Source organism: Lutra lutra, chromosome 13 (assembly GCF_902655055.1).
Source record: "Lutra lutra chromosome 13, mLutLut1.2, whole genome shotgun sequence".
NCBI lineage: Eukaryota > Metazoa > Chordata > Mammalia > Carnivora > Mustelidae > Lutra > Lutra lutra.
This window is the reverse complement of record NC_062290.1, coordinates 10079115-10093411: the sequence shown is the minus strand read 5'-3', so window position 1 is coordinate 10093411 and position 14297 is coordinate 10079115. Positions and strand designations below refer to the sequence as shown.

Below are 14297 nucleotides of genomic sequence, written 5' to 3'. Positions count from 1 at the left end.
GTTGCCCCTGAGGTGAGCCATTTCTCTCAGATGAGACATGCCAGACCTTTTGGGAAATGGAGGCTCGCAGGTGACAGAATCCCAAACCTCGACTGCCTTAGCGGGGAAACGGAATTAACCGCTTGCAGGAGGGAGGCGAGCCTGGAGCCACCCCTGCCACACTGGAAGGGGGGGCCAGACCACGTCCTCAGATCTGTGTTACCGCCACTTCCTGTCTCAGCTTTCCCTGACGCCGACCTTGTCCTGCACTGGCGTCCCGTGCTCCCTGAGACGTATGTAGGTGGATGCCTCCCCAGGTTGGGGACCAGGAGAATGGAGGGATGGCTCGTTTCTGGCAGTTGCTGGGGACAGGTCCGCACCTGGGCTCGCCGAGGGGCCCCCTGGAGGCCGGATTCCGCAAGGGGACGGCGGACTTCGGGGCAGCGTTAGCAGCAGATGTCCAGAGTTTATTTCTTAAGTCCGTGCGCTCCAGTTTTCAACCCCATTCTGCTCCAGTAAAATTGAATTTTTGGAAAAGAATTAGAAACTGGAGATAAATAAATCTGTACAAGGAAAATAACTTCGAGGCCACTGAATTCCAAGGCAGTGAGATCGTCGAAATTCGATGCCCTGGGCTGCAGTGTTTATCCCGCAAATGTAGATACCGATACATTCTTAGGTACTGCTGACATTTTCCTCCCTGATTCTGAGGCCAGGAAAGTCTGCCGGAATCCTTTCCCTCTGGTTACAGCTAATAAAGCTACATTGCTTCAGATCTGTTCCTCTACCGGTAGAAAACTGCATACAGTTCTCCTAGTACTCGTTTCTTGAGTTATTAGATTCTTTCAGCTGAATCCCTTGGACTTTCTATTATTTTCAATTTGGAAACATCATAAGAGAAAGGCCATGTTTGGAAAAAAGACTGGCCCCAAGACCTTCTGAGAGCCTCCTGTAGTCCTAAAACTACGTTAGAGTCTTGGATGTGAAGATAGAGGACTGTGATAGCTTTTACTTGATTACTAAGGTTGATTCCCTGGATCTTGCTAGCCAGGCGTGGGGGCAGGTGATTTTACTTCACAAGCCAACTGTGGTCAGTTGACAGTGGCTGACTGCAGTGCTATGCTGAGAAGACTTTTGAGAACACAATTAACCTTTGAACAGGGACATACCCTCCCTACATAGTCAAAAATCCACAGATAACTTTAATTTCTTCTGAAACTTAACTACTAATAGCCTACTGTTGAACAGAGGTAACGTTAACAGTTGATTTTATTGTATTTTGTGTTCTAAATGTATAATATATTCTTAAAATAACTTTTAAGTTATTTAAGGAAAATTAAGTTATGTAAGGAAAAAAACTTTTCCTTAATATCTTCAGTATTTCTAAAATACATGATTTATGAGTTTTTTCAAATCATTGCAAATCTCAAAAAATCTTTCCAATATATTTTAAAATTTGATTTTATTTAAATTCAATTAAATAACATATAGTATATCCTTAGTTTCAGAGTCCAGTATATTTTTGAAAATGTGTATAATTGGACCTGTGCGATTCAAACCTGTGTTGTTCAGGGATCTACTGTATATCCAAACTTGAAGGGAAATGGTGCTATAATTGATTAGTTATGCCTGTTAAGAGTGTAGGAATAGGAAGGAGTGGCCTGTGTGCTACCAGTTTGCAATCTCTAAGCTGGGAAGATGTGCCATTGCTTTTATGCTCTCTGTGCATTTCTGCCACAGCTGTAAGACGGGTTGAAGAAAACAGACTCTTAACATATCAAGAGTATGAAAGTCACTGCAAGGGCCAGAGCTGGGGTGAGGCAAGAGGTGCCTAAGGGGCAGAATATAAGGAAGCGCTCACTCCTAGGGTCAGGCAAGTTCAGAGTCATCACTTACTGAGATGGATGGACCCTGAGATTGAATGCCTCTCTAAAGATTGTGCCCTCAGTTTCTCACTAGGTTCACCCTAGTCCGGGCCCTGGTTACTTCACTCTCTGCTAGAGACTATAAACTCTATGGTTTGTGTAAAGGAAAGGCTTGAAAGAAAGAACAAAATGAGAGACAACAACAGTAATTACCATATTGCTATCAACATGGTCCCCAAGAGGACATTCTCGCTGGCTATTATCATATAATATGGCTGTTCACCTGAAAGTCAAGTTAGGAGCAACGCGCCTCCAGGGTTCACTGGGCTATGAAACAAGGAGTCTTGTTAGCTGATAGTTGGTCTTCACCTCTTAAAAACCAGGACTCCAGCTGGGGTTGTTTCATGACTGTAACTCAACTGTTGTTACTTCGTCCTTTATGTATGTCCTCAAGGTCAAAAAGAAAATTCTAAGTTTTGAAGACCAGTTGCTCAGTGTATCAGTTCAAAAATAAATGGCAGCCAGGATGTCTGGTGGGTGGAACTAGAGACATTCTATAACCACAGGCTCTATGAGGATCTTTGAACGTGGGCTGGCTCAGTGCCCCACCTTGGGTTCCTCTGGTACCTTTTGTTAGTCCGGTTCCCCTGTTCCCTGGGCTTATACTGGGATCTCTTTCAGAACATTTCTTCCAACGTGCTGGAGGAGTCCGCGGTCTCTGACGACACCTTGTCACCTGATGAAGACGGCGTGTGCTCGGGCCGGTACTTCACCGAGAGCGGCCTGGTGGGCCTCCTGGAGCACGCAGCTGAGCTCTTCAGCACGGTCAGTGTTCACAAGGGTCCCGGGGCCTCCACTTGGGCTGAACTCCTAGCACTGTGAACGCCAGTCTTCACCCCGAGCCAGGAGCGGCTCCTGCTGGGCTGTACTGGGCAGGGGGTGGCCCCAGATGACTTTGATGTATGCAAATTGCATCAGTTCTGGAGGGAGCTGAGAAAGCCTTTCATCACTGCAATATTCTGGTTTCTGGCAGGCTCTTTGGCTGGAGAGCAGCAAACACTGTATTATTCCCATTTAATAAGGTGGAAATTAGGCCACAGAGAGGTGAAATGGCTTGCCCAGGGTTATACTACATATGAAGAGACATGTTCTCACTCCCTCATTTTCCCTCTGGTGGAGAAAAATATTGGGGCGGAGCCACTGGGAGGGGAGGGAGGGAACCGATGGACCATCTGCATTTCTGACAACTGGGTGGCCATCAGGATTGGTGCAACCCAGCAACAGCTCAGAGAACGGTGGGAGGGCCAACCGCTGAGACTCCCCTCACTAGCCTAGTCTGGGTCTACACACTCCTGGTAAGAGAAAAAAATAGGTAGATTAAGTCAGGGAGATTCGGGGCAGTGGAGAAAGTCTCTTGCCCATTTTCATATTAATAAGCCCACTCCTTCCCCCAGTTTTAAGTCAAGTAAATATCAAGTACTTCGCTATATTTAGCTAATCCAATTTTATGTTCATCCTTATGGTTTTCTTTCTTTCCTACCTTTCATTTCCAAGTTCCCTACCCTACAATCTCTATGTGTTTTTTTCATTTTAACTATCTTTTCTTTTTTCTGCTTTCCATTTCAGGATTCAGAGAAAGGGCAGCATACTTCCATTTTTCCTAAAATTCAAGAAATTGAATTAGTTAGAATCTGACCAACTCCTTTTGGGCCATGCATTGAACATCTGGCTTAGGGTGACCCTGATGACATTTAATGAGGCTGAGGCTGTCTTCCTCAGTAGTTCCTAGTCCCTGCTGCCAATCTATCTGTTGTTATTACCTGGAAACCCGTTAGCCCACTTAACATCATCACATTTTTAGGACCATTTAGTGTGTGTCTAATTCCATTTGCATGCTCCAGCCATCCCAGAGAAGCCCAGACATCACTCCTGCTCTGTAAAGTATTGTGGTGCCCATGACTAATCCATTCTCCAGCACGTAACGAACACTGGATGCTCTTCTTAACTTTCCACTGCATTAAATCCTTGTTGATTTTCTTCTCTCTCCAAGGGAGGTTTGTATGAGACGGTCAATGAGGTCTACAAGCTGGTCATTCCCATCCTGGAAGCACACAGAGATTTCCGGAAGCTGACCTCCACCCACGACAAGCTACAGAAGGCTTTTGACTGCATCATTAGCAAGGTAACTGGGGGGCATCTTGCCAGCAGGTCCTGCTAACTGGCAGCAGTGACCCTGTCCCAGAGACCCTTAGCCCTGCTTCCTCTCTATAGCGAGAGATTTGCCTTGAGCACAGCATTGCCGTAGTTCTCACCTACCCGATGGACAGGGGCTGGGAATAGGCAGAGCACAAGAGTTCAGACATTTCAGACTGAAAGAAGGCACCTTGAATGACTACAACCAGGAAATGTGAGAATTTTTAAAGTTCATCTCAAAGAAGTCCTAGAAATCTTTCATGGTATTTTTTTTAAAATTATTTCCAAAGTTTCTTCCATAAACATTACATTTTTTAAAGACTTGATTTTGGTTGATATTAGCCATGGGAATAAATGCTTTGTAACACAATATTAAAAGAATCCTGCCCTTTGCAAGCTGGTAGATCCTCATGAGTGACCTAACTAAAGAGAGATTTTCTTATTTCCCTCACTAGGGTCACAAGAGAATGTTTGGGACCTACTTCCGAGTTGGTTTCTATGGATCCAAATTTGGGGATTTGGATGAACAGGAATTTGTTTACAAAGAGCCTGCTATTACCAAGCTTCCTGAGATCTCTCACCGACTAGAGGTAAGGAAAGTGCTCAACACCATATACTTCACAAAAGCAAGTAAGAATGGGTCGTTGCCAAAAAGAAGTTGTGCATTTGTCATTGATCTGTATAAAAATTTGTCCACATTGCATTTATAATGTGAAGGTATTAGGTGAGATCACAAGGTAAAGCAGGATTTCAAGAGTTTTCTGTTTATGCTTGTCAAAGTTTATAAATGTATAGGGTGGGTCTTTATTTTCAAGACTTCCAAAAGTCAGTCGATGTCAGGTGCTTTCCTATCACTCTTGAAATTTTAGTAATAGTTTCTCAGCCTTAAGAGTAGTATTACCTTGACTTTGAATCTGGCCAATCTACTGAGTTATCCCAAAAAGTGCTATGGCCATCCTTCTGGTCTCATTGGAGAGCACATCCCACTTCTGACACAGAGATGCTCACAGTAGCCACACCATGAGCTGCAACATGGTGAGCTCTTCCTGCTGGAAGAGCTGGCCCAAGGAGCCCTTCTGTGCGGATTATCAGAGTCAGTGTCCCTTCTCCTAGGCTAGAAGCCCCAACTCCAGACTGCTGTCTACATTTGATCCATATTGTCACAGAAAAAGGCAGCATGTTCCTAGAGCAAATGATGGAAAAACAGGAAAACAGCCTAGAAAAAAGTGAGAAAAGCAGACATGGAAAGGGCCAAGCCCTAAGAACTCGGGAGGAAAGTCAAGGGGTGCCCTCCAAGCAAAACCTCCTCGGGCTGAGTATCTGGGTTTCCCCAAAGTGCTGACACTTAACTCAAGATTCACTCCTTATGCCTGCTTGCTGTTGCTTCGAATTTATGCTTTTTCATAGCTGTAAAACTTAGAACACTTTAGTTGCCAAATTGCTCCTTATGCTGTTCATCCCTGGAAAATAAGAGACTTTAATTCTTACCGGACTCAAAGAAGCCATGGCCCAGAGTGGTTGCGTAACTTGTCCAAAGTCATGCAGCTCATGAGAAGGAAAACCAGCAACTGACCCTGGGCCACTTGTTCCCTAAATATTTCTCCAACGCAGGACTAGAAGCATATGTTTTGTCTTCTTGTAAAGTGTGGTTCATCACATTCTGGGAAGCCTAGTGACCTCCAAGTTCCTAGGGTACAAAAGGCAAGATGTAAATAGTGCCATTCCCCTGGAGCTGCTTCCAGAAAGATGAAGACATTGGTTGAATTAGAGGTCAAGCAACACTTATTTTAGGGAAGCATCCATCAGTCTGCAATTCTGCACTTCCTTATATTTTTATTTTTGTCTCCGGATATGCCAACTTGCCTCCTTAGCTCAGAAAGACTTCCAATAATCAATGTGCAAATTCTTCCTTATGCTTGTTCCAAACTTACACCACTTCTGAGACCCAAAGAGTTGCATTTTAATAAAATAACCTTTGTAATCCGTCAATTCTCCTTGCCTAGGGATTTTATGGCCAGTGTTTCGGGGAGGAATTTGTGGAAGTGATTAAAGACTCTGCTCCTGTGGACAAAACCAAGTTGGATCCTAACAAGGTACTGGGAAATTTGCAAAAAGTCACCCTTTGGCTCCAATTCCCTTTGTTCTACCCCCGAAAACATAAAATGTCCTCCTCTGTCTGGGCTCTCAAAGTCACTTAAATGTAGCTAAAATTTTGTCGAGGATTCAACTAGTAAATGGTTAGATCTAAAAGAAACAATATTCTGAGGCAAGAGCCATTAGAGCTACCATTTATTAAACACCAACTGTATGCCTTGGCACTGCCCCAGGCCCTTTGTGTACATCATTTCATTTCATCCTCCAAGAGCGCTTTGAAGTAGGTGTGGTTATTCCTATTTCACAGATGAGAAAACTAAGGTGCAAAATTGTCAAGCAGCTTTCTGGGACCGTGCAAGTGTCAAAGCCAGGACCCAAGCTCAGGGTCTGTCCTCCTCAAACCCATACTCTTGATCACTACTTTTTATTGCCTTTCTACGCAAAGTTTACACTCAACTTCACATATTGAAAAGATGCAAATTTCTCACTGCCAGCCCTTAGACACCCTGCTTTAGGCTGTAGGAATTTCTAACAACCACGTGCAGGGCCCCCGTGACGTTGGGAGAATGATGGAAGGGCTTGGACCTCAGTACCCTCCCTTGTCACAGGAGGGCGTATTCGGTCCTGTCCCCAGCTGGGTGTGCCACATCCCGTTGGACACTCCCCACCCTGAGCCTGCAGCACGGGCTCAGACCCTCGCAGCCCTGCCCTGTCTTCTGACACCAGCCTCAGGCCATCCCCACATCTGACCAAATGGTTACTAATTTGGCAGTTCCCGCAGCAGCCCTCAAGTTAGGAAATTCACTAGAGTGACTCACATACCTCAGGAAAGTGCCTTATGACAATGACAGTTTTATGATAGAGGGTACACTGAAAGCAAGGTCTGGGAAGGACCCGGGTAATTCCATGACCCCTCCTTGTGGAATTGGGGCATGTCCCCCAAAACCCCCCCTTGCCTGGCAGGCCTATACATTCACCTGTCAGGAAGTTCCACCCAGTCCTGGTGTCCAGTTTTAATGTCCAGGCATGACTGATGAATTCCTGAGCCATATTACTGAACTCAAGTCTCCAGGCCCCCCCCAACCCATTGAGGTCAAAGTCAGCCCAGACTCCCAACCCTCTCATCACATGATTGGTCTTTTGGGTGACCAGCCCGCATCCTGGGATCCACCAAGCTTGGGTCACCTCAGGAAAATAACAGAGATACTCCTATCCCCTTAGGACATTCCAAGGGTTTTGGAAGTAGCTGAGCCAGCAAATGCAAAGACTAGATATATTCCTTAGCATATCACAGGGGACTGTCCCCCTGCTCAGCCCTCCTCATAGACAGATGTGTGTGTGAGGCTATCTCAGCTGCTGGGAATAATGCGAGTTCCAGGTTTTTTTGGAACGTTGGGGGCCAGAGGAGCGTTGGCCATCTGGCAGGCCTGGCCAGTGAAGAGTCCAGACTGTTCCCTCAGGTCCGACCTCCAGGATATTAAGGAGATGATGCAAGTAGGGAGGAATGGACCAAAGGCAGGAGTTTGTTTTTCTCCAGATTCCAGAAGACTTGCCCACTCCAGACACCTTTCCTAGTCCAGGCCTGAGGTGGTAAGTGTGGTAAGAGCTGAGCTAGGCTTCGACAGAGGGGTCGGAGGTCCTGGGAAGACAGGCACGCACAGCACACGCCACGGAGAGAGCGGACAGTGTCATCACTGACATCTCTGACACGCGGTGCACTTGTCCCCTCTTCTAAAATGTCCAGGGCAGGTGCTGAGAGTTTTAAATGAGAAGCTGAACCCAGAACGACAGCCAGATTTCATCACACTAAATAGTGATATACGGGCTGAGGTCAGTGACGTCCCCCACCCTTTCCACTGGGTGGGTATTACCGAGACTGTGGTCACGTGGTCATAGTCATTGTTTTTTGTTTTTTGTTTTTTTTTAGAGGCCTTCTTTCTTAATAAGGGCCCTTTGTCAGTGCATGTGTGTGTGTGTGTTTGTGTGTGTGTGTGTGTGCATGTGGGCACATTTCTAAATGAGGTACAAGCAGTGAAAATCACCTTTCTGATGTTGGGTTCTATGAGTTTGGACAAACACATGTCACCGCCATCAGGAAGAGTTTCATCACCCCCAAATATGTCCCTATGCCTCTTCCTTCTGCTCTGAGCCCCTGACTGTCACTGACCTGTCATCTGTTTCTGTAGATTTTTTTTTAAAAGATTTTATTTATTATTTGACAGAGAGAGACACAGCAAGAGAGTGAACACAAGCAGGGGGAGTGGGAGAGGGAGAAGCAGGCCTCCTGCCAAGCAGAGAGCCCGACGCGGGGCCCAGTCCCAGGACCCTGGGATCATGACCAGAGCTGAAGGGAGACACCCAATGTCTGAGCCACCCAGGCACCCCTGTTTCTGTAGTTTTGCCTTTTCCAGAAAGTCACATAAATGGAACCCTAGAACAATAGGCACAAGCCCACAGCCCTTTGATCTGGCTGCTGTCACTGCACAGAAAGCGTCTGAGATCTCTCCCTGTGGTAGTCGTCTGTTCCTTTGTCCTGCGGAGTCGTCTTCTGCCATGTGGCTGTACCACCCTCTGTTTACTCATTCCCCGCTGGAGGGATGTTTGGCTTGATTCTAGTTTTTGTCTGTTATGAATTCTAAAGCTGTAGACATCATGTGCAGGTTTTTGTGTGAAGGTGCGTTTTCATTTCTATTGGATGCATACATCAGAGCCGGATTTGGGGATCAGATGGCCAGTGTCACCTACCTGTGTAAGAAATGGCTAGCCTACTTTAGAAGGGGCTGTCCGCTTTGCATTCCTATCATCGGTGTACGGAAAGTCCAGCGCCCCTCCGTCCCTGGCCGTGATCAGGATTGTCACTCACTTTCAGTCTGGCCATCCTCCTCAGTGGGTAGTGGTCACGGTGGCTCCAAAACATGAAAGCTCATCCGTTCTGAATAGCAGTTGGAGAACTTCCATAGCAAGTTTCAGTTGGACCCATGAGGTCAGCTTGGAGACCTGATGTCCTACGGGCACGCTGCCCTGTCCTCCTCGCCCACAGCCCTTGGTCTCCTTGGGGGTGCAGAGCAGGGAGGGGCTGACGTCTGGCCCCATGTGCTCAGCTTCTGTGGCTTTGGGGCGCGCACAGGGGCGGAGCAGGGGCGCCGTGTCCCAGCCTGCCTCCCCAGTGCTTCCCGGGGGGGGGGCGGCTTGCGGACGAGCTCATCTCCTCCTTCCCCCACCTCTTCCCCTCAGGCCTATATACAGATCACGTTTGTGGAGCCCTACTTTGATGAGTACGAGATGAAAGACAGGGTAACGTACTTCGAGAAGAATTTCAATCTGCGGAGGTTCATGTATACCACCCCCTTCACCCTGGAGGGCCGGCCCCGGGGGGAGCTGCACGAGCAGTACCGGCGGAACACCGTGCTGACCACCGGGCACGCCTTCCCCTACGTCAAGACCAGGATCAGCGTCATCCAGAAAGAAGAGGTAATGGCCCCCGGAGCCAACAGGCTTGGGACCAAGGTCACCACGGAATGCCTGGGTCTCCCTCCCAGGACAACATGCACCCCTCCCCCCATGCTCCCTCTCGGCAGACTGGAGAGAAAACCAAAGAAGGGGACACCCTGGAAATATCCTCGTGGTGGTGATCCCCTGACTGTCATGGCACCAGGAAATCCCAGTTAGGCAGCTATGCATTTCATAGCATTACTTAATATTTAAATATTTTATACTTTGAGGTTCTATCTTGAACCTCAGTAGAATGACAAAATTACAGTATTTAACGTGTATATTTTTATGATACATGTATATGAAATAGGCATTTAACATTTAAGTAGTTTATATTGAATTTTTATATATTTGGAAGCTTAGAGGTGGTTCAGACAGAGTTGTGTTACTAGTGGTTAGAGACCAGGAACAGCACGCGGGTATCCCCAGGAGTGGGTGATGAGCTGGAAGGAGGGCCCTGTGCGAGACGGGCAAGGAGACCCACGGACTTCGAGTCCCAGGTTCTTCCTGTGACATTGCCCAAGACACTGACCTTCACCCAGCTTCCTCACCGCCACACTGACAGCAAGGACCCCTTTCTCATCTCTGGTTCATTGGAAGCGTCCATTGGAAGAGGGCTGATCCACAAAGTGTCTCAAACCTAGACACAGCACAAACGTTTCATTTTACTTTAAAATACACCCGCGGACTTTATTTTTCGTTCAGTTTACAGAGGGCCTCCGCCTCCCCTGCGATCTGCCGTTGCTGGATCACAATTGGGCTTTGTCTTCCCGTATAAGCCCCACCCTTAACACGCTGACCATAGTTTCCAGCTTTCGTTTCTATAAAGCAGACAAGGAGTTGAATAATGTGAGGGCAGGTCCTTCTGGATGCTGATGACTCCTTGCCCCAGCCTTTTACGGTTGTCTCGCGCACACCTAACAGGGCAGGAATCTTGACAGCGACTCACTTTCATGCTGTCCTGCCCCGGCATTCAGCTTGGTGTTCCATAGAAACAGTTCTGTTTCGTTCCACACCCACGGTTCATCTGTTGGTACGTTATTTAACGAGATGAGGTCATGAAAATAACAAGCATAACAGGCATCGTCAGGTTGGTGAACGCACAGAGCTGGGCTGTGGTGAACGGAGGCCTCGTGGGGCGGGAGCCGAGGTGACTGAGCTCACCGCCCGCCGGCGAGGGTGTTCTGCAACCGCATCAGAGAGCGAGCCTCACGGCGGTGAGAGAAGTACTGAACGAGTGACTCGGTTAAGAGGAGGTTGGTGTAGAAGGCATCTATTACGTTTCTTATTGTTTTGGACTTTTAAACACTAGGTAGGCATAGCACAGAAGTAAGCTCGTGGTCCCAGCAAGAAGCCCCACAGCTTTTCTTGGCCATGTTGCCCTTCCCTGAGAACCTCAGTGTGTTAGGTCACTAGGACTGTTGTGACAAAAGACCATGGGCCACATGGCTGAAAGGCAAAAAATGTATGGTCTCCCAGTTCTGAAGGTCTGGGACCAAAGAAAGATGTTGGCAAGGTTGTGGGGGATGGGTATGTTCTGGGCCTCCCTCCCTGCGTCTTCACATTCACTCCCTCCACGTGTGTCTCTGTGTCCAAATTTCCTCTTTTTATAGGGACTCCTATTGTATAGGGCCCATCCTAAGGACTTCTCTTTGATTTGATTACCTCTATAAAGTCCCTATCTCAAGTAAGGTCACATTCTGAGGTACTGGGAATTAGGAGTTGAGCATAGGAAGTGGGGGGGAGGGGCATAACTCCACCTACAACATTCAAGAAGGACCTACCCCAACCCGCAGAACTTGGCAACCAGCAGATTGACCCTTAACAGAATTCTGTTAGCCAGGAATTCACCTTCAGGGTGAGTTAGAGAAGGTACACGTGATGCCGAAGTCGTGTGTTATGGCGGAGACAAAAACCTTGAGTGCTGTGCTCCTGATACCTTCCAATTATAAGTCAAGTTCAAGTAACTTGTTCAATAATTGGAGAGGAAACTGAACAGAGTAGAAAGAACTCAGATTTTGAATGTAGACATCATTATGATCAAATTCTAAGCTCCCTATGTCATTTTGTGGCACTTTCTGAACCTTACAAATCCCTCTTGGGCTGTAAGATGGGGAGAATACAGAGAAATGGAGAGAATACAAGAGAAATGTCTGCAGCGTTCCCCGAGCACATAAGTGTTCATGAAATGTTAGGTCTTTCATTCCTCTTAACCTATCCAGAGTATTTTAAGTACTCTGGAAGTCCCCTTACCTACTTCTTCAAATCCACGTCTGTCATGGCCCCAGGTTTGTCCATGGCGTTCAAAACCGGGCAATGACTTCCCCATGCTTCTGTCTTGTGTTCAGTTTGTTTTGACCCCCATCGAAGTTGCCATTGAAGATATGAAGAAGAAGACGCTGCAGTTAGCGGTGGCCGTTAACCAAGAGCCTCCCGATGCCAAGATGCTTCAGATGGTGCTGCAGGGTTCCGTCGGAGCTACCGTCAATCAGGTGAGCCGGACCGGCTGCCGGCACCGCCCCTGGGCCTTGTTCCCTGGGTTTTCATTATCTGTCTACACCCTCCTTCCTTGAGGTTGATGTGGAAGACGGCTCCATCCACACGTAAACAGTATCCCTGCACTTAGACCCAACACCTGTAAGGTGTAGAAGAGACACCTCTTGCCGTGGTAGCAATGAGGCAGGAACACTTGGGCGGCTCAGTCAGTTAAGTGTCTGCCTTGGGATCAGGTCCTGATCTCAGGGTGCTGGGATCGAGCCCCACATTGGGCTCCTTGCTCAGCGGGGAGTCTGCTTCTCCTTTCTGCCCTTACTTCACTTGTGCACTCTCTCTCACTCGCTTTCTCTCTCACATAAATATATAAAATCTTAAGGGAAAAAAGAAAGAAAGAAAAGCCATCCCAGACATGAGTGGACAGTGGGTAAGGAGTACCATTTCCACAGAGAGATCTTCACTGTGAGGCCAGTCCTGGCAGCGTGCTCCAGATCTGGGGTCCTGTTGCAGAAGGCTTGGTCATGCCCAGTGTAGGCATAGTTGTTGCAGAGTGTGAGGTCAGTCTAAGATCATCTGGTAAGGGAGAGGGGAAAGGGTCTAGAACTTGCAGCCCCTGGGTCAGTCACCAGACAAATCCAGCCTTGCCAACCAGGAGTGACCAGAGATCAGGCTTCAGACCCAGCTGGGCATTCTCAAACCCCTTAGAATCCTTACCCCCAAACTAAACCAGTCTCAGATACAGGGAGGGCTGGCCCCACAGTTTCTCTCCAGTGGGCCTCCTTAACTACAGATCCAGATCTGCTCTTGTCTACACCTTCACTCCAAAACCCAGTGAGTGTCATGACCTTTTCCTCACTCAGCACAGCTGGACTTCCCTACAGAAATTGGGTCCAGATAATATCAAGGGAGCAGAAATAGCACAGAGGGGAAATGACTGTTAAATTTCCCAGATCAGGAAATATTAGGAAGTTTTTGCTTTACGTCCCAATCCTTTAATGAAAATGGAAGACTTTATGAGCCCATAACTATGTACTGTGTGTATCTCTGATGGAAGCCAGCAATTACACAAAATGTAGGGCCACTTAACAAGTGAATGTGAAGGATGAATCAAGACAGTCCTCAGTTTTAGAAAAGCCACTCAAAGCACATATCCTAGGATGTAGTAGTATTGCCTTTACCTACAAAGAAGAGCCTATTATTAGTAGAGCATTTAATTAAGAAAATACATCTGGGGACACCTGGATGGCTCAGTCGGTTAAGCATATGCCTTCATCTCAGGTCATGATCTCCGGGTCCTGGGATCAAGCCCTGAGTCGGGCTCCCTGCTCAGAGGGGAGTCTGTCCCTCTCCCTCACTTTCGGCCCCTCCTCCTCCCACTCCTACTCTCTCTCTCTCTCTCACTCTCAAATAAATAAACAAATAAATCCTTTAAAAAAAAAAAAGAAATACATTTATACTTCTGAGTATTCTCCTAAATCTCTAGACTCCTAAGAAATCAAAGTTTCCTGAGAAGTTCAGTACCTACCTTTGATTTTTTAAAAATTTTTTTAAAATTAAAAAAAAAAAGTTTTTTCCTTCCTTGATTTTTTATTGTGGTCATGCTACTTACAGAATTAAATGTCCAAACTAGGAAGTCAATCCAAGATTTTCTCCCAAGTAATTTATTTTTTCCCCAATGTCCTATTGTTCTGTTCCTTTTTCCATCAGGGACCACTGGAAGTAGCCCAAGTGTTCTTGGCCGAAATTCCAGCTGACCCAAGACTGTATCGACATCACAACAAGCTGAGATTATGCTTTAAGGAATTCATAATGCGGTAAGATGGACTAGGGCTGGGAAGGCAGCCGAGCAGCAGTTCTCAGAGTAGGGTCCCCAGAGCAGCAGCTAGGGCATCCCTGAGAACTTGCTAGACCTATGGAATCAAAACCTCCAGAAGTGTGGACCAGTGGTTTGGGTTTTAACCAGCCCTCTGGGGATTCTGATGCAGACTCACTAGAAATCATTGCAGTAGATCAACCTCCTGTGATTAAGTAACAGACATTGAAACTCTGTAGTGTTTTCACATTTACCGTCTTGCGTGCGCCTCCCACATCAAACCGGTATTACCACCAGCCTCATTTTGCCAAAAGGGGAAACAGAGGTTTGGAGATGGGAAATGGTTTTGCCTGAGGTCATGCAGCTAG

General features: G+C 47.0%; 1 protein-coding gene across 3 annotated transcripts in view; it reads left to right on the top strand.

Moving 5' to 3' along the window:
* Positions 1-14297, top strand: part of DOCK8 (dedicator of cytokinesis 8) — a 205506-nt gene that overhangs the window by 179970 nt on the left and 11239 nt on the right. For all 3 annotated transcript variants that reach the window (XM_047699090.1, XM_047699089.1, XM_047699091.1), the window contains 7 exons: positions 2526-2669; positions 3895-4026; positions 4493-4627; positions 6041-6130; positions 9366-9602; positions 11972-12115; positions 13824-13930. In XM_047699090.1, the coding sequence (XP_047555046.1) occupies positions 2526-2669; positions 3895-4026; positions 4493-4627; positions 6041-6130; positions 9366-9602; positions 11972-12115; positions 13824-13930 (989 nt within the window). The remainder of the gene's footprint in view (positions 1-2525; positions 2670-3894; positions 4027-4492; positions 4628-6040; positions 6131-9365; positions 9603-11971; positions 12116-13823; positions 13931-14297) is intronic.